This window comes from Chamaea fasciata, unplaced genomic scaffold (assembly GCF_029207755.1).
Source record: "Chamaea fasciata isolate MVZ Bird 193981 ecotype frontalis unplaced genomic scaffold, bChaFas1.0.hap1 SCAF_21, whole genome shotgun sequence".
NCBI classification, from domain to species: Eukaryota; Metazoa; Chordata; class Aves; order Passeriformes; family Sylviidae; genus Chamaea; species Chamaea fasciata.
In genome coordinates, this window is record NW_027094106.1 from 5,271,271 (window position 1) to 5,291,436 (window position 20,166).

Consider the following 20,166-nt stretch of genomic DNA (forward strand, 5'->3'; position numbering starts at 1 on the left):
AGAGAGGCATCACACAAAAATGGGTGACTGGTATAGTATTTTTTTATGATTCCTCTCCCTCCTTAGCTCAGCATTATGGGTACTATGGCACTACAGGGGCAGTGAATGGCAACCTGACTATGTCCTGCTCTGATCCCTTCTGCTCCAGAAGGAATTTGAGGCTGTGACCTGGAAGACACTTCCACTACATGGGGACTGACCATGGACGTGGCTCCACACGCTGACTTGGCTCACAGTGGGAGCCCTGCTCAAAGTCCTTGCAAGAGAGATGCTTCAGACCTTCCAATTTCGCCTCTTCATCTCAAAAACTTTCATCTGATATTTTAGCAAGTCACTTGATGGGGGTAAATCTGTCCCACACCCATTCCACAGAATCTACAGCACCAGTCACTGCTGGCAACCAGCAGTGCAGCCCTGTCAGAGCCTACAACTAACAGAGCCTTAAGAGCTGTACAATTCAAGGAAAAGCAAATTAAAGCCTAGTTTTCTTTTCTTTAGACACTTTGAAGCGTGATTTTTTCCAGGAAAAGCGCCACATTCACTTTGAAATACACAGCAATGATTTTTAGTTAAGGGTCCCTTGGAAAGTGAGCAGTGGTGGGCGCATGCCCAGAAGAGCAGTCCCTCTAACAAAACCAATCTCAGCTCACCCCATCCCTTGTAAACACACTGCTTTTTGAAGGTGGACATCCTTGGGGACAGAAGAGCTCTGCAAACTGAAGAAAGAGTGCCCCAACTCGAACAGCTTTCAAGTTGGAGTGAGGAAGGACAAGCAACCAAAGTCAAAATTGCTTTGTTTTTCTGCAGAAACCAAATGAAAGCCCACAAGATTACTGAAGTAGCACATATCACACTCAGCCATAAGCCCCAATGATTTCTAAGAACCAGCCTGCTGGCAGAGTCTCTTGGAAACGAGACAAATATCCCTGCAAGATGGCTCCTTCCGCTTCTGCTTTGCTCCAAAGGAATCCCTGTCTTTACTGCATCCACTTCATTTCCTTTTCCCACAGGAGTAGTGCTTGTTTTCCTTAAAACAAGAGCACAGCACGATGGTTTCTTGTGATGCTGTCACTGGAGCAAACCAAATCACAAGGCAGACAAGTGTAGCTACACCAGAGTTTGCTGTAGATAAAGCCAAGCTAACTCTGAGCTCAGCTATCAATAACCCAGCCCTATCCATGCAAAATGATGATGTTCTGACATCCCCCAAAACAATGTGGCTGCTCAAGCCCAGGCAAAATCTTGTTACTCAGTGTGGGTGTTGGTTCCATATCCCAAACGAGCACTAGGAACAAAGGGAACACCGCATTTGCTTTGTGGTGCATCTCTCAGCAGACAAATTTATTTCTGTCTCACTCTCCTAGGAGTGACAATTAGACAAATGGCAGGATCCCTGAAGGCAGAACTGAGGTGCTCTGTGAATCTTCATTCACCAACAGCTCCCACTGGCTGTGTCCTGTGTCAAAAAGCAGATTTTTGAGCTTTGGGAACTTGCACACTGATGGCTGTGAGGATGCCCTCCCATTACTCATAACTCACAGTGTAAACAGCCTTCAGTAAACACAGACGCAGTGGGGACAGGGATTAACCTAGGGATGAGGACACTGTCATGAATTGTTCTATATTTGCCCTCTTTAAATCTGGTTCTTGTCAGAGCAGGAAACAGACCTCACCCTTAGCAGCAGCATCTTCAATGGAGCAGTGCTAAAAATCAAGGTTAAAATTACTAATGAGAGACACAATTACAATTAGAGGATCACTGAGGCATTATTACTAGTCCTTTGCTTATCAAATATGACTCCTGTGGTATCAGGGATGGGGAAAAATGTAAGGGATGAGGGCAGGAAAGGGTAAAAACTTCTAAAAACACCTTGATGGTGCAGAGTACACCATCCTCCATGTGCAACTAGGACAGACACAGGGCCAAGTCCTAGTGAGAAAGTCCCTGCCGAGAAATAAAACAAATTCCCACCTCCCCCCAACACAGCACTGCTGCAAAAAGGGCTGTCACCAGCTCCTATTAAACTTCTCTGTAGCCTTTTTAAATGCTCAGGGGGATTTTCTGAGGCTTACTGTCACTGCTGTGGCTCCATCCAGACAAGCTCCTGCCTGGATGCAGCATGGAAGGAGTGCTCTGATATTTTGAACTGCAGACATGAAACAGAAGCAGCAGCCCCTGCTCCATGGGGCCACCCTCCAAAGAAAGCCCCTGGCAGTGACAAACCTTTGAGAGCTGAAGGAAGGGAGAGCTGCACAAAAGGGCAGCTGATTCTCTCCAGAGGACAGAAGCTGGTGTCCTCTGTGCATAGGCTTGCAGAAGTTTAGCTGAAACAAGAGAATCCTGTGCACTGACACCACACTAAGCCAGGCATGATTAGGTTATTATTTAAATCTGCTGTCAGGCAATGCTCATGGGAACACACTTGAGCAAAAGCTAAATGAGCTCAGCTGAAATTAGAGCACTTTACGTGACATTTTGCACTCAGTCATCAGTTTGCTGAAAAGTACCAACACCACAGCATAAATCTTCCCTCTCTTCACAGCATTTCTGAGCTCCTGACAGGCGCTTCAGATTCACTCACAGGGAAATTAACAGAGACATCACTAAAAAAACAACAATATTCTATTATGAGCATTTAGGTGGATGCTCCACTGGCAGAGGACGTCTCAGACTTGTTTTGGATAACTGCAGAGGTTCCTGGGAACTTGCTTGCATAAGCACTGAGGCAAAGGAGAGCACACTCCAAATGAAGCCACAAGTTATTTGGATTTACGTAAGGAGAGTCACTCTTTGTATAAATTGCATTTAAGTGCCCCAAATCTCTGCAATTCTCTGCCTCTGTGTTCTGTTCTGCTGAAATGGAGGGGAGGGATGACACAGAACACTTCATAATACTGAGTTTCTCTGTACAATCTCTTCTTCTTCTTCCCCCTCCAAAAGGTCAGGCCACAGCTATTAAAGGAGTTGGATGGGTAATAGTCATTGTTCCAAAAGCAAATGCAGTAAAATATTCCATCAAGGATGAATGACCTGCCTTGCTCTGCCTTCAGGATGAGAGGAGCACTCCATCCTACTGTGGTGTCCTACAGCTCACACCCTGTTCAGTGGTGCTCTGCCCAGAACCAGGACGTAGCCAGGCCACTTGAGAGCCACCACTGAAACCCCAGCAACATGGAAATGAGGTGGCAAACCCCATCTTTGTTTCTGAAGACAGGGAACCACAGAGAAGCTCCAGGACGAGATACTTGCCTCCACCTTGATGGCACAGCGGCCGATGGCTCGCACGGCCTTGCGCACGAAGTCCACGTCCACCTCGGTGGCGTATTCCTTGAGCTCTGCCAGGACCTGTGGGGACACCACACCAACGTCAGCCCCTGGGGACACTCAGAGAACAGCCCACCCTCACAGGTGATGCTGCTTGGACCCCAGAAGATGAGCAGGATATTCTTTCACAGCTACCACACACATCCAGCCGAACTCCGCCATCAGCCTCACCCTCCAAAGCCCACTGGTTTAGTTCCACTGGGGTGTAATCCAACCTGGTATGGGTGACACTTGGTGTAGGCTGGATAAAGTCAAAAAGTGGCCTGGTCGTGATTATTTTCAATTCCCCTGAACAAGAGCTGGGGAAAAAATCAGCCCTGCCAAACTTAAAAGGTTTCTATTCCTTCCCACACTGAAAAGATATTTGCTGCATGCAAAGCTCTTGGCAACAACTGTTTTTGATATCTCCTTTTCTGTGCTGAGATGAACCTTTGGATCCCTGGCAAATCCAAACAGAAGATGCAGAGGAGATCTGAGGACACTCTGGAACATCTATACACAGATTAATAACAGCACGAAGATACTTCCCCTTGAAAAAACAAAGATTTATTAATTTGTTTCAGTGCTTTTGCTAATGGAAACCGATGAAGGGCTAAATTCAGGATCTACTGGGATCTTACAGACCTTTAACTAAAAAGCTTTGTCTTAAATCACTTAGCTTACAAAAAATTATTTCAAGAAAAGACCATATGTAATTTATATTCCCTCAAAAGCTCAATTTATTTCAGTTTCTCATGCCAAACATGACATCAGGGATTTAATCGTGATGTCACAAATAGATGGTGAGGGAGAGGGGAGCAGCACAAAGCCAGACAATCCTTTGAAAAATCTCTCATCCAAGCAAATTGCTCAGAAGAATGACAAGATAAAGAGGCCATGAAGGGCCAGACTGCAGACAGATAAATCTGCAAGGAGGAGACAGGACATCTGTGTTTTGAAGTTTTATTATTTCCTTGGATGATCTACGTTGCACAGCACTTGGAGCACCCGCCTTTAGCAACTGATGCTTCCAAACACTGCCCGAGGCCCGGGCTGGAACCATCCCTGTGCCTTGGCCCAGGATGGGCACAGGGATGGAGAATCTCCACCAGCAGCACAGGAGGACGTGGCTGGAAGGTGCCCTCAGGTCTCATTCCAGGACATATTCCTGCTAAAGCTTGTGTTGTTTTATGAATGCCTCCTTAGAAGCAGGAGAGATTCATTCATTAGTCTGCAGATCTCAGACTGCCCTCCAGACACCACTGCCTTTCATGCAAACAGCCCATATTACTGGAACATTATAAATTCAAATTGGTGTGGAGCCTACCAAAAGTACAGAGAAAATTCTGAATATCTTCTCATAGAAACTGATTTTTTAAAATATTTTCCATGCCCCCAGCACAAAAAGGGCATGAATTACCTTGCTCAGTTCCAAAAACCATCAGAAGAGAGCTGAAGGAGCTGTTTCAAAATGTCACATTAAATGAAACTGCTCTGTGACAATTAGGATAGGACAATAATAGCACTAACCAGAGGCATTAATCATTCTGCATTAGTGTTAGGCCTCATGGCCAGGGATGCATGCAAGAACACCTCCTCCAAGGAAGGGATCTGCATTAAACCAACATCAAATACAAGAAGAATCTACACTGTAAAGCAAATCTCAATTCAGTTCAGCTTCAGCTCCGTGCTAGTTCCACTCTGGAAGCAAAAGCAGGATTTTTTTAGCTCTGAAGAGTGCCTGTGCAAGCGTTTTAACAATTTTACCAACTTGAAATTCACACTTCAATAATGTTTGGCCTTTCTGAATGCCTCCCTTACAGGCACACCCCTCTCACTTGAAACAAGCCACTCATTTCAACCTCAGCACTGGCAGTGACTCATTTGACAGGAGCCATGAGTTCTCCTCCTGGAATTGTCATCTGTGAAACAAGATCCACCTCACGGTCACGCTATTAACATTTAAATGATGGGGAAAACTCCACCACCTCCCCTTAAAGAGCTGCACAGAGCACTCTAGCAGGCACAGTGATGCGTAAAAGCCAGGATAACTCCAGGAGTAGCTGCAAACACCCTCAACACAAGGAGCAAGGGAGGGTTTTCCCTTCCCAGAGCACAGCAGGAGTGGCCCGGCTGACCTGGGCAATGTTTGCTTGGGAGGCCAGGCGGATCATGATGTCCAGTTTCTCCAGTTTGACATAGATGGGGTCGTTGTACTTCACAAAGAACACTTTGATCTCCTGCTTCAGGATTTCAGGCCTGCAGGGAACATAAAGTTGCGTCACTCAAGAGTGGTAAAACCCCCAAACTATCATAACAAAAGGCACGTTTTCTTTAGAAATACACCCAAATATCCACTGAGAAACAGAATGGTGTCATTTTCTGGTTGACCAGAGAAGTCATGGACCCCCATCCCTGGAAGTGTTCAAGACCAGGCTGGACAGCGGTCCCAGTAATTTGGAAGGTGGAATCTGCAGAAGAGGTTGGAACTGGATTATCTTTAAGGTCCCTTTCAACCCAAACCATTCTCTGACTCTGATTTTATGCCTAGGATGTGCAAACACCAATTTGAAGCTAGAAGTATGATAAAAAGATTGTTTAGATACAAAAATTCAAGTCTTTCTATGGCCACGTCTCTGCTTCCTGTATTTGAGCTGCTGAACCAACCACGACAGGCAGTGAACACCAATATTTTCAGTAAAAGAATAAAATCCTTATCTCAACACAAAACCTACAAATTCATTTCCACTTTCACTTGCAAGATGCCAATTCATAGTTACTCTGCCCTAATATAATCACAAAGTGCTATCCAAGCTATTTCACCTTTCCAGCAAGGATCAGCAGCAATAAAACACAAATGTTGGAGCAAACTGGTGGGAGAAACCCCAACCCACTGTACACCAGGATGTCACCAGCCTGGTGGCTCTGTGCTGAACAGAGGAACACAGGCACAGTGAGATCCTGCGGGTCACTATGAACTGGTCCTGTTTGCCATTCTGATTTATAGAAGGCAATTTTGATTACTCATAAAGAGAAGGTGAAGAGAGGCAGGTAAAGAAACACTGCATGAGGCTGGTATCACAAGCATGCTGTAAAAGAAATCAGTTCAGGCTACCAGAGTCATGAGACTGTTTAACCTGGCTCTCAAGAGATCTGAGCCTGGATTCAAAGGAATTCTGTGCACGTGGCAATATCTGGAGGTCTGAGAAAACCACATGGCCTTTGAAAACACAGGAATAACACCCCCTGAGCCTTTACCTCTTCTGCACAATCAAGTTGATGTTCCTCAGGGCAACATACTGAACTTCAGGCTCTCCAGACAGCAGGGTGACCAGAGGAGGGGCAAGTTTCTTCAGCAGCATGTTGTAATAGTCAGAGTCCTTGGGAAGGAGCTCCAGGAACTTCATCAGGACCTTCACTGCTGACAGCACCACGGCCGAGTTGGCGTGAGACAGCCGGGGGGTCACTCGCTCACAGATGCTGGGGACACAAGAAAGGGTTCAAGTGGATTTCAGGATGCCAAATGTTTCAAAATTAAATTTAGGAGATGGCATATAGCTGAAGAGAGCTTCTCATACACTGCTTGGATTTGGTTTTGTTCACAGTGAATGAGCAAAGTCCTGTTTTCCTGAACGCAGCAGGAAGCAAACAGGGACTTCTCTCACAGCTTTAAGTCTCTCTCCTGCCACAGTCAGCTCAGGAACAATTCCACACTTCCTGCTTTTTCCTGGTGGTATTCTCTATTTCTGTGATCTTGTCTGTCACTTACAAACATAACTAACAAAAACAGCTACTGGAAAAACACTTTAGCCTCCATATAACCATTCAGAGGTGATATACGCTTCTGGCTTGCTTGGGGGGTTGCTGTCATCTCAACAAAAAAAGACTTCTGATCCTCTGAACACACAAGGAAAGAGTGATCTAAATATCCTCCCAAATCTCAGCTTCACCACTTGCCATAATGGATCCTGTAATCAAACAGCATCCTAAACAGCCCATCCCAAAAAGAAAGGAAGTTTGGGTTCATATGGTCCTTCTTACAGCATCTGTCAAGTTTCTTCCCACTCCCTCCTGCATATTGCTAACCCAGAACAATCTTATTCCCATCTGTGCCTCCTGAAGTTTCTTTCCCTGCAAGACTTGCCTTCAGCCATGCTGGAAGGCGAGCAGCACAGCTCAGTGAAGGGCAGAGAAAACCACGTCAGGGCTGGGGCAACCCCAGCTGCCTCTGCCCAAGGTCACCTGCAATGTCCCAGCTGCTTCCTCTAGCTGTGCCTCAGTTTCCCCATGCACAGGGGAGTGACACCAGCCTTTCCCAGTGCTGTCTGAAGTAAGGCAGGCTCCAGGAGATAAACCCCACACAAAGGAGGAAAAGGAGTTCCTGCCCATGCAGTTGGATAAAACACTCTTCAGAGGAATTGCAGCTGAGGAACTGGGACATGTTCACAGGTGTTCAGACCAGTGGTCACTGACAGAGCTGGGATAACACCAACCTTACACCCTGGAGATCTCTGCAGGCTTCTAGCACTCATTAAGAGCTGTTTCTGGCACAGAAACAGAACACAAGGGGAAAAGAAAAAGCAACCCAGCAAGACTACTGGCAGGCTTCTTAGAAACAGTGCATTTTGTGCCTCAAAAAAAGAGTCAATGAAGAAACCCTTCAAATTCCAAATGGCCTGGCCAGGATTTTGCATGTGGGCTTGTGATCCTTCCTCCCCCTCCATCCCCACATCAGCTGCATTAAATACATCATTTCAGAGTCTCCCTGTTCCAAATTACTTTTCTGGCTAAATCCTTGTTTTCTTGGGAACACAATCTGGCTTTTTGTGATTCTGGAGACAGATGAGGTAGAGGCTTGAAGTGCGCAAACTAACAGCCCACTACCCAAACCCCAAAGTCTTTCTATTTAGGTTTAGTCATTGCATTTAAAAGTAAAAGCGCAAAGGTGAATTTGGAGCAATGAGAAAAATAATTTCTTACCTTTATTTTCACTTCTATGATATCACAGACTAGTTTTCAGTTGGAAAACATTCCAGTCTCAGACCTGTAGTACTTTGGAAACCCACAAACCTACAGAGGCTTCTTGCCTCTCAAAGCAGCAAAACCAAACAGGAAAGTTCTGCTTGAAACCAGAAAATCCTCCAAACAGTGATTCCACTGTTACAGGTTTGGTCTTTGGCTGATCCCTTCTTAGTAGTGCCAGTTCCCACAAGAACCAGCCTTTAAAATAGAAAAAAAAAAAAATCCAAAAAGATAAACAGAGAAAATGGTTCAGCAGAGGGAAAGGGCAGCTTTCCAGCATCAGCCCCAACTACCAAAAGTAGCTTTGCTTTTAAATCTAACTTATCAAGTCTTATTTGTGCTGCCACAGTGCCCTGTTATCAGAAATCCCTTCAGAGCTGTAACACCCCCAGCTGCCCCCAAGTGCCCCCAAAAAGCCACCGCACCTCTGAGCTTCCCGGTCATCCTTGGGGTTGTAGTTGGACAGACAGTCCAGGATGAAGATCTGCCCCCACTCTGTGCACTCATTTAAAGCTGTCAGCAGCTTGTTGATGTTCTGAGGGTTCAGATCCAGCAGGTTGCTGTTGGGGTGGGATTCACTGATCTCCGACAGGGCGGCCACGGCGTTGGCTACCACCTGGAGGGAGAAGAGCTCCCTGTTAGCAGAGCATGACGGGCTTGGCAGGGATTGATCCAAGGCTGGGAACACACAGGGAGCAAACTGGAAGTCCATCAGCTGCCACATCAGTTTTATCTGAGCCTTCTGGGAGGCAGCACAACCTCACAACCAACCCACACAGAGCCCAGAGTTTCACTGGGAGGAACGGGGGCATCACAGGAGACTTTGCTGTGGAAGGAGCTGGAGATGGCATCCACAGGGAACACCACCACCCTGCCTCCCTGCAGGCTCCACATCCTACCCCAGCTCCAGGGCATGCTCAGCTTTACAGTCAAGGAGCCCAAACTTCCAGCTGCCCTATTTATTCAGGAATGTGTGTCTCTTGCCCCATTTCCCCATGGCTTAACAGTGATCCAGAAACGAGCTGGCAGGTGCCTGGCAGCCTCCAGCACTGCAGCAGCACTGGCAGGTCACACACAGTTTGAGAGCAAACAATTTCCCTCAAATGGGCAACTCCTGCTAAATTTTTAATAACCTATATTTCAATTTCAGTCTCCAGAACATCCTTTTGCTTTATGGAGCGATGGTAAAGCAAGCACTCCAGCACAATATCCCTGAAAATACTCTTGTTGCGTTTAGGACTATATAAGGTCTTCTCTTTTCTAAGCACAGATGAAAGGAGGCCCAGGGCCCAGCTTGACACAAACAGAAGTGGGAGTGCAGCATAAAAATCTAATTCTTAGTTCCACACTCAAATTCAACAGTTATTCCAACAGATTCCATAGGAAGATTTTTTCTTTTTTTAATAGAAGAGTTGCAGGATATAGAGACAAAATATTAAATCTGCAGATGAGGCTGAAGTCTTATTGGTTTAACTAACAGGAAAAGGGATTTAAGCTTAGTTTGACATACAAACTGAAATCCCCTATGAAAAGGCATTTTCAGGACATTTTACAATGGACATCATGTCCAGCCCAACTCCCAGTGAATATCTGCTCAAATGAAGATTTATAGTGTTATTTTCTATGAGATTAAGGCAAAGAAACGTCTTATCTAAAATCATCTGATTGTCTGGATGACTAAAGATGCTTTTGATGCAGCACAATGAAAACAAGAACAGCACAACCAGAACTTTCCCTGCCTCGTTCCCATCCCTGCTTGTCATTAAACCAATATATTCCAAAGTCATCGCACAGGCACAGTAATGTTGATTGTTCTGCATTTCACACCTAGAGGTCAGAGATAGGATTTTGATCCAAGATTTTATGAATTTCATTAGTTGAATGAGCCTTCTGTCACCAAAATCATTAGTAATCAGTGCTGCTGTCTTCTTGTACTGTTTTAATGAGCAACTTATTAAGATAGGCTACTTATTCTCCTCATTATTTAATTTGCCTAATTCCTGAATGGTTAATGTGACACAGCATAAAACTGAAGTAAAAGATTTTTAATATCATTGTGTTTTTGAAATTTACCAGTGAAGACAAATCACAAAAGCCACTGGAAAGTTCAAAGTCCTTATGAAAAAGCACTTATAAAATGAAACTACTTTGGGAAAAAATTCTGAATTGACAAAAAAAAATTACAGAGCTACAGCATCAGAGAAAGGGACCTGTCAGTTGTACTCAGGGACAGGAGCTCTGGCAAATGCACTCACACTGCCAGGCACTTTGTTGCAGTATTTGATAAATTAGTAACGAACAGGGAATTTTAGACTAGAACTGAGACTGGAGAAGAATTCCAAAATCACCAAGTCCTACCATTAACCCAGTACTGCCAAGCCCACCACTAAATGATGTCCCCACGTGCCATATTCAGAGAGTTTGGGGCACTCCCAGGATATCCTGAAACCCGGGGCAAGGACAAGCCAAAGCAGCTGTGGTTGTGTTTCCTTCCTTGCAGGGTCCACAGAGTCCATCCCTGTGTTTGCCACAGGCAAAGGATGCACAGAAATGCTGTTCCCATGGGTGGAGACCAGCAGCTCCAACCCAGAGACCAAACTGTGAACGAGCTTTTGCTCTCAGGATCTCAGGAAATGCAAGTGCCCAGCTAAAAACTGAGGATGACACCACATGGCAATCCACTCATAATTCCATTCAAAGCATCCATGAGGAAGTGGCAGAAGGCCAGATGGACTTAGGAACATGGGCTGTGGCCTCCTTGAGTGTTAGAAAAAGGACTGGGAGGGGTTGTCAAACATTTGCTGGCAACTCATCCCTCCGAGGAGCTGGGATCTACAATCTACAGTCCCCAATTAAAGCTGGTTCTCACCTCCCACCTCAGCACCACAGTGACAAGGAGATAAATGAAGCAAAAGGGGATCAGGGAAAGAGTGGGGAATAAATTCAAACTTTAAGCAATATTTATTACAAAAAAGGACTTGCTGGCGATTTGCACTGAACATATTGATGTGTTATGGTGTTGTGCTATGCCAACAAAAACAATCAGCATCTTCAAGGCTTTTCACACAGCCCCAGCACAGCTGAAAGGCAAGCAGCTCTCAGGAAACAGTCCAACACAAACACTGGCTGGAGCACACAGGCTCACCTCTTCCCTGGCACTGCCACTGCCTCAGTCAGGAACAGGAACAGGAGAGCACAAGCCAGCACTGCACAGTTCCAGCACACAACTCCTGCTCCGCCAACTGCTCCCGTCAAGGGAGAGGTCAGGTCAAGGACTGAGGCATACCCCACTAAGAGTTATCACTCAGCTATGGCAAAACGTCCACAAAGACCCATTCAACACCAATTCCTGTGTTACATCACCTGCTAATCCAGTGTGTGCTTTGGCACTCATGGATGTGCCACTGGAAATATTTAGAAAGATGGTTTTTGGCCAAAAAGCCCCCTGCAATATCAAAGCTGAACCTTAAGTCTTCAGCTCTGTTGACACTTCTTCCTTAACACAGCAACACGACACCATGAAGTTCAACTACATTAAACAGCAAGAACAAAGTGATAAGTTAAAAGAAGTTACTTTCTCTTTAAAATAAAAGATGATGGAATTGCTGGGGGACAGAAAAGTAAGCTAAAGCTTTACAAATGTTATAGGACCAAGGAATTGGACAAGTTTCTATTTTCTATATCCAAGTTCTATTAAATTCCAAGGAATTAGACAGGCTGATGGAAAAAAAAAATCCCTTAAGTTCCTTTAGCAAACAAAGTATTCTCTGCTTTTTAAAACATGGCCCACGTTTATTTTGATGAGAAACCAATCAGTTCTATGATTTATCCCATAGATTGGAAGAAGCAGACCTAAAGTACATAAAACTAACAGCTGGTGTAGTCTTGAGTTCTCAAAAATAAAGAAAAAATGGAAGTCAACTCAGCAGCCACAGATCTGTGAGCCTAACCAGCAAATGAACAGGAAAAAGAAAGCTTGAAATTCCATGTTAATTCCACTGCAAAATGCCTCATTCGACTCACAATTAAGAACACCAACTTTAAGCTAAGAGCTACCAAACGATCTGCCTAAAAATCCCCCAGAAAATAAAAATGCAGAGCAGATTGAAGAATTAATAATAATTAATAACAATAACAGGTCCCTGGCTTGCTGATGTGAATCAGTTCACTCTGGGTACATGATGATATTATTCAAATGCAGCCACAGCAACATCCCTTTGGAGCAGGGATGAGCCGAATGACAATAAACCTCCTTTTGCCTGGAATTTCCCAATAAAATTTAGGCTCTTGGAGAAGCTTGGGATGAGGATAACTAAAATCTCCCAGGCTCTTATTAAAATAAAAAACAATAAAAACAAGCCCAAACCTCTACACTTAGAGCTACATCACAGTTTTAACAAGAGCCCAACAGTTTTAAATCCACCTCCAGACAAACTCCCTCTGCAGCCACAGAGACCAGAGCCGACCTCTCGGGAAGCTGCAGAGGTAGGAGCACTGTGATTTCCAAGTGATTCCTTCTGGCAGCTCAAAAGCTTCAGCTCAAGAGCAAATGGTAAAAAACAGCACCAGGGAGGGAAGGGGGTGGCTGAAAACCTGCATGTCTGCCTGGCAGCCCACACGGAAAAGCTTTGCAGGGGCTGGGGGGACAGGAGGGAAGCTCGGCACATCCAGAATGCCAGCCAGTGGAAGGAATCAGATTATTTCCCTAGCATCCCAAGCTAATTGGAAATTAAACCAAGTGTGTAATGGAGTTAATGAAATACAATGTTCTGCTGCTTGAAATAGGAACCTCTGGCTCGCCACGCCATTAAAGTGAAGAGAAAATGAAGAAAATGAGGAAAATGAAGGGGCTTGGAGAAACTTCTGAGGGAAGGCAGCGTTCCCTCCACAGCTGGAGGCTCCTGCCCTCAAGGGAGCCAGGCTCCAGGAGATGTCTCTGAGAATGGAGAGGTGCTGATGTTCAAAGAGCACTCTGGGCTTGCAGGGTGCATCTGTGTCATTCAGCACACACTCCCAGGTGGGAGAATCAGAGCACCCATGGATGGCTGTCACGGGGCCACTCATTTTAATGACCACACTGTGTGCCCTGAAGGTCCCTAACAGGTGCTGCTCTCCAGAGAGCACGACCCCTCATCCTGTTCACATCATAACTTTTATCTCCAAGCCTTCCTTACTTTGCTTCCCTAGAAACAGCTCAGGAACTATTAACATTTCTTACTTTACAACAGTAATTCTTCCCTGTGAGGGTTGTCCAGAGCTGTTCAGAGAAGCTGCGGCTGCCCCATCCCTGGAAATGCTGAATGGGGCTTGGAGCAACCTGGGATAGAGGAAGGTGTCCCTGACCATGGCAAGGGATGGAACAAATTGAGCACTAAGGTTCCTTCCAACCCAAACCCTTCTGCGATTCAACGATTCCATGAAATGCCTCAACCATGCAAGTCAGACAGCCCTCATGAGCTTCTCACACTGTCAATGCTTGTTTGTATGTATAGATATAAACTAAAACTCTGAGAGACTCACACATTCCCAGTTCCTGATCACATCCCAAAAACTGCCTGGGTGGGGAGGACCTCCTGGCTTGCTTTTTGCAAGTGGGCTGAATTTTTCTGGAGGTGGCAATGGAAGTGTTATACTTCCCACGGTGTGCTTGCCCTAACTGGGTTTTGCATTTCCCTGAAGAAAAATGGCACTTTGTGGCAGACTGGAACATCACTCCTGCTCTCATATCCTTGCAAAAATCAGGATGTGTGAGCTGTAAAAAAGCTTCCCCCAACTGTTGAAACTCTTGTGGTAGGTGGGCAAGAAGCTGCTCAGGGAGGGCTCCATCACACAAGGGGCTTCTCCTTGGCACAGCTGAGCCCTCCGTGCAGGAAATTAAACTCCATGGCAAGACACAGAGGGTCTGCAACTGCCTGTTCTCCTTCCAGAAATCACTGTGGTGCGATCCCAGTCTGGATCAGGCACCTACCACACACAGCAGAAAGGTTTTTCTTTATTTTTTTTCAATTTTCCTTGCAGGTGTTCTCGCTGGCACCATCCAGTGGCAAATGGGCTGTGTCTGATCTGAGCAGAGAAAAAAAAGCACCAGCTAAGCACCAAATTCCTCACAGAGCCCTAAAAAGGGGGGTGCAGAGTTACAAAACATCACAACCACAACATTATCTGACAAATGGTACTCGTCAATAGCTACAAGTGTCTGTTCCAATGGAAAATAACATGTAGACACATGTCAACAAAATTCCCAGCACGCTGATTGATGTTAGAGATCCTGGAATGATCTGTTCAGCAAGACTAATGCTTTGGAAATTAGGCACATACTGGTGGCTGTAATTGAAAGGAGACAAGTCTCTGATGGATGAATTTGTCAATTAAGCTTTATAAATGAGGTGTTTGGGAAGACAAACTCTGGAGCCATGGAATTTCACAAATTGTCAAACTCCTTGCCTCTCTGCCAGTACTGAAAGCACACGGAAAAAGCACAGCTTCGAGGGAAGACGCTCAAGACCTGTATCCTTCACACCAAAACCAACCAACCAACAACCCAAGTGTCACGTGAACGCTTGAAATTCCCTCAGACCTCTTTAGGATGACAACCCGTAGAAAATACCTGCTCAGTAAGGGAGAATCCTCTGCAGGAGCTCATTCCAAAGCCAAAGCTGGTTTCCCCAGCAGAACGAGGGGGTCAGAGTGGGAAACCAGAGGCTGTGCCACCAATCACAGGTGGCAGCTCTCCCTTTTTCCCTACTTTGAGTCTTTCCTGCTGCCTGCTGCAACACACACAGCTGCTTTCTGAACTGCCAGGCAATCTCCCACATTTCCTCTCTCTCCCATCCCACCACACATGAACACAGCCACTGTTTAGACAGGCTCCTCCATAGCTTCTCCCCATCTCTTTCCCACACTTTGTTGCTGCTTTTGGCTGCATAGTTTACCAAAAGTGTTGCACTTCCTCCTGGGCAGCCTCCCGTAAACAGCAGAAGAATCCATTAGAGAGCTCCAAAGTGCCACCAGCACTCTTCAACAGCCCCAGGCAACATTCTCTCATTCACTGCAACATATCCATCACTGGGTAAAAGAAATTACGCCCACAAATGCCATCAAGTGTCTCCCAGAAGGAAATATTATCTCTACTTGCGGCAGAAACATTGTTAAAAAACCCCAAACCACACATAGGACCAATTCAGACATGGTTGGAGGACTTCAAGATCCAGCCTGCATCTGCATGTCTTGCCTTGAAAGGAAGAGGGGTATTTTTTTGCCCACAGGACAGAAAGTTTATCCTGGAGCAGCCCCAGGCTGAGGAGATGCTGCAGAGCCCACAGCTCCCAGCAATATTCAGCTCCATACTGGGATGTGGATTTTCAAGTCCTTACAACCTTCATGAGCAGGAATAATGAATTCATCCAGCAGTGACAGCTCACTCCTCCCACCAGGAAAAACACCAGCTGCAGAGGGAAAACACAGGGCTGGGAGAGTCCCCATGAGGAACAAGTGATCTCCTGTGCTCAGGGAGAAGGTGGTGCTCTACTCTGTTGGATAAAACAATTCCCACATCCCCGACTGCCTCCTTCAAAGTCCTTTTGGGACTCAGGGGATCACCACTTTCTCAGCAAGGGATTCTTTTCTCAGCTTTATTACAGAGAGGGACAAAATTCCTCCAGAGGACAGGCCCAGGAGGCAAAAGCTCCTTTTGTTTCTGAACAGGCTCATTCCTCAGGACATCATCTCAGAGACATCCTGCTTGCCAACTAGTAGGAAAAATGAAAAGAAAGATCAGCTTCCTTCATAGGGTGATCCAGGAAGCTCCCACACACTCTCTGAAGTTCTGGCAGAGAAGGAACCCACATCCCTTGCACACACAGCAGGAGAGACAGGAGAATACTCTGATTTCTCTCTACAGGTTTTTAGTCTCATCTGTGAGCTGTGGAAACTCAATACTGCTGGAGGGAATTCGGATTAGATCAAGCTGGACCTCACCACCCCCAGCTGTCAGATCTCAGATTCCTTTCTCAGTGTGGTTAATGCTAAAGGCAAAAAAACTCCCAGGTACAAGAGAGTTTAATTGTATCCCACACACTTGGAGCATTTACTAATCAGTACTGTGATCTCAGGTTACTCTGTGCTGAGTCACAACAGTGCTTCTCCCAGTAAATTGTGATGTAGAGGGTGTAAAACACAGCACAAAAAATCTGTACAGTCCACAAAAACACAGGAGCAGAACAGCCACACCTGAAAAACCTTGGATCCAGCATGAGGAAGGAAAAATGCTACAGGAAGGAATTAAAAATTGAACAGAACCTAGAAAACAACAGGGAGAAGGTGACATGAGTTAACTTAAGCCATGTGGATAACAGAAAGATTGGCAAGGAATCTATTCCATGGGTTAAAAGTTACTTTAGAAGGTCAAGGATTGAAAATACTCGGAAAGAAAGGTTGCTCCGTTCAAATACTGAAAGACCAGTAAGGCTTTGGATGGATTTCCTCCCATGTTTTTCTGCTAATATTTACATTCCTGAAGAAAACCAAGTGCAGGGATAAAAAAACCAGGAGGGAAGCAGTTACAAAATAAAGTGTCTAAAGATAGACAGCTTTCCTTCTGCTTTCAGCTGCTGCCATCTCGTGGTCTGCTCTCCCTCTCCTGGGCTCAGCACCTCCAATGCTCCGAGGAGGAGCAGTCATTGCATGTGATCCACAAAGGCCAGAACAAGACAGCAGCAGGAAAAAAAATAATAAAAGAAGGTTTTTCCACGACTTTGGAGAACCTCTGGCCGCCAGTAGGTGTGAAACATTCCTACCTCTCTCCCCTCACTACTACCTATTGCTGGGTGTGAACAGTGTTCTGCAGTAACACAGCGCACAGAAATCTCATTTTGGAACCATATTTTTGTTAGAACATGAGGATTGTGGGAGAACAGACTTCTGAGCTGCATTATACCCAAGTTACCAGCAAGAGAGGTGCTGAGGACTGAGCAAATGCAGCAGCCCAAGGCAGCCAGGCCCCAGCTTTATATTCCTCCAGTCCTGCTTCTGCTGAGCAGCATGTGCAGAAATGCAGGGTGAAAAATGAAGGATTTGCCTTAAGACAGCTCTGGGAAGAAATGAGGGCTTCCCCTGTGGAAGGATCCTCTTCAGATCCCAACTGACAAGGAGCAGCGACAGGCACTTCAGACCCATCTGTAAAATGAGATTAAAGATTCCTTCACAATCAAACTTCTGCAGGGCAACTGAACAATGCCTTTGGAAGGGGTTTTGGGCCATGGCCTGCACAAGACATCTCAGATAACTCTGCTGTCATGTCAAAATCCACCAGCCCACCTGGTACCTCACCAGACACATCCATATCAATGTATCTGCAATGAGAAATTTGAATTAATTCACCCAGGGGATGCACTTGCACAAAAGATCACTTCATGTGAGCTAAGGCCACGTCCTGACAAACAAAAAACCCAGACAAAGGGGAAAGAACCTTGGCTGTGCACCTACAGCACCTCAACAGGACTTCAATGCCCGAACACCCCCAAGGGCTGCTGGTTTATTAACACAGAATAATGCCATTACTCCAAAAATATAAGAAAAAAAAGAGAACAAACCCAAAATGTTTCTGACAAGGTCACCTCCAACTTAGTCAGACATCCTTATGAGGAAGGTGATCTGAGCCCGGAGAAATCTGCACCCTGATCTCTGCAAAATTATGAGGCAATTAGGGAGCCACAGATGGAGATGTTCCTCCACCAAAACCCAGCTAAAATGCTCAGAGCTTGCTCATGTGCTAGAGGCAACCAATTACAAAGCCATAATAAAACCCTTCTTGAAGACTATTTTTCAGCTGCAGCCTTTTTTAGCTCCTGCTCAAAATCCTCATTTCTCAGAAGAGAGAACAAGTGTGGATTTCCCATCTCAAAAATTCTGCTTCATTAAGTGTCTAATGTTGCCCATTTCCACAAGCCATCAAAAGAGGAGAAACATTTATAATACAAATATGAATGAGTTTGGCTAACAGATTGCAATGATTGAGATGCACGATTTACAGAGGAACAGGCCATCAGAATAGAACCATTCCTTCCAGCAATCCTTTTTTTTGATAGCCAATACTGATACACACATTTTACTTAAAAAGCCCTTCCAGGCAGGAACTGCATTCCAAGGAAAAATAACTCAATAAGCATCAACTTGCACACAAATACAACTTATCTGGCAAACAAAATTCAAGGTCATCAGGAAGTTTCACAAATTGGACAAAGCAGCAATGAAGTGGATGGTTTGACCAGAAGATGAACACGAATTAGGGGTGGATAACTCCTGAATTTTTAAGGGAACCACTGTGCCACAAAGGCACTGTAACCCAATTAAATATTGTATTAAATCAGCAGGTCTAAGAGCCTCAAGCCTTTGATAAAATCTCTCCCTATGCAGCCTCAAAAAGCGACAATATTACACCTCACCTACAGTAAAACCTGGGAAACCAGCACGTAGAACACAGCTACATGAGCCTCTCAAACTCTGCAGATGTGAAAACACACCCCAGGCCTCTCCTTCGTCACCACCACTCCTCCAAATTGCACTTTCCTACTTTCCTACTGTGAATGATCAGTTTTGGAAAGAGCAGGTGAGCACAACATGAGGGAGGTACTGTGACCCTGCACAGCTTCAGAAGAGTCATCCCAGCCCACCTTCATTACCACCAAGGAGCTCAAGAGTTTTCCTGACATTTCATTAGGAAGGCCTGTGCTACTTTAGGAGGTTTATTTAGCAAATGGAGCACTCGCTGCCCTTTGGTATTTTTCCTCTTCTCACCATTCACTGAAGTCTGTATTAAGTTGATGCACTTTTTAAATACATATCTGTGCTCTCCTGTCAGCCAGTGGCTCATTTACCAAACCACTGAGCTCCACAGAGACCAACAAGCACAAAGGGCAAGCAAACCCTTGTTATTTCTCCTCAAGTACCACATCTTTCCAGGCAGAGCTCTTCACCTCGTATCCACGTGGCTGAAATCAGAACAAACTCAGAGCTGGAACCAAGGCTGGGAGAAGAGGGGGTTCTGTCCCTGACCTCCACTGCTGCCTGGGAGCTGCTGGAACACCAGGGCCAGCATTGAAGTGGAACTAAAGAAGCCCAAGCAAGTCCCTTCAGAGGCTGCAAGGCACACCCTCCACATTGAATTGGAACAGCAGGTGCTTCTCTACAGGCTGCCAAGACAAAGAAAACATCTTCAAGTAGTCATCAATATTCACAGAGAAGCCTGGCATAAGAAAAGAAAAATCAGGGAGGCAGATAAAAAGAACAACTTGTAAAAGAGCTGGATATCAGAGAAAAGAGGTGTCTGTATCTCCTGAGAGACACCATCACTCAGACTGCCTGTGACTGTCAGACAGCTCGAGTTTCACTGTCTCTAGAAACTCTAACAAAGAGCACTCAGCAGCCTTCACTCTCCTGCTAAAGGGGGTGGCACCTTATCACCTGCACCTGGTTTATCTCAGGTGCCCAAAGACTAGAGCAGGACAGAAATTCTGTGGTTTGACTCATGCACCACAGGAAGAGCTGTTAAACCTGCCCTAAAAACATGAAACTACTTCTTAAACCAGACTCCATTCTCTAGAAGAGCTAAGAAAAGTAGGAGTCACATTCCTAAACTCTGAGTTAAAGTGAGCTGCAGAAGTTTCCTTCCCTGCTAAAGGTCAGGATGATATTGGTATGCTCCCTGGATTCCAGCAGGAAACAGTATTAAATGAAAGGATGATGCAGTGGGGCACTTCAATTTCTTGGCCATCACCTTTTAGTCACAAAATAATAGCAGGAGACACCTGGCTTGGAAGTGGACCCTTCATCAAGCATAATTA

General features: G+C 45.4%; 1 protein-coding gene across 5 annotated transcripts in view; it reads right to left on the reverse strand.

Moving 5' to 3' along the window:
* The window catches only part of AP2B1 (adaptor related protein complex 2 subunit beta 1), a 75,200-nt gene that overhangs the window by 44,433 nt on the left and 10,601 nt on the right, over positions 1 to 20,166 (reverse strand). For all 5 annotated transcript variants that reach the window (XM_066202284.1, XM_066202288.1, XM_066202283.1 and 2 more), the window contains exons 6-9: positions 8,752 to 8,942; positions 6,563 to 6,784; positions 5,443 to 5,563; positions 3,251 to 3,346 (exon numbers count right to left, since the gene is read on the reverse strand). In XM_066202284.1, coding sequence (XP_066058381.1) covers positions 3,251 to 3,346; positions 5,443 to 5,563; positions 6,563 to 6,784; positions 8,752 to 8,942 — 630 coding nt within the window. The remainder of the gene's footprint in view (positions 1 to 3,250; positions 3,347 to 5,442; positions 5,564 to 6,562; positions 6,785 to 8,751; positions 8,943 to 20,166) is intronic.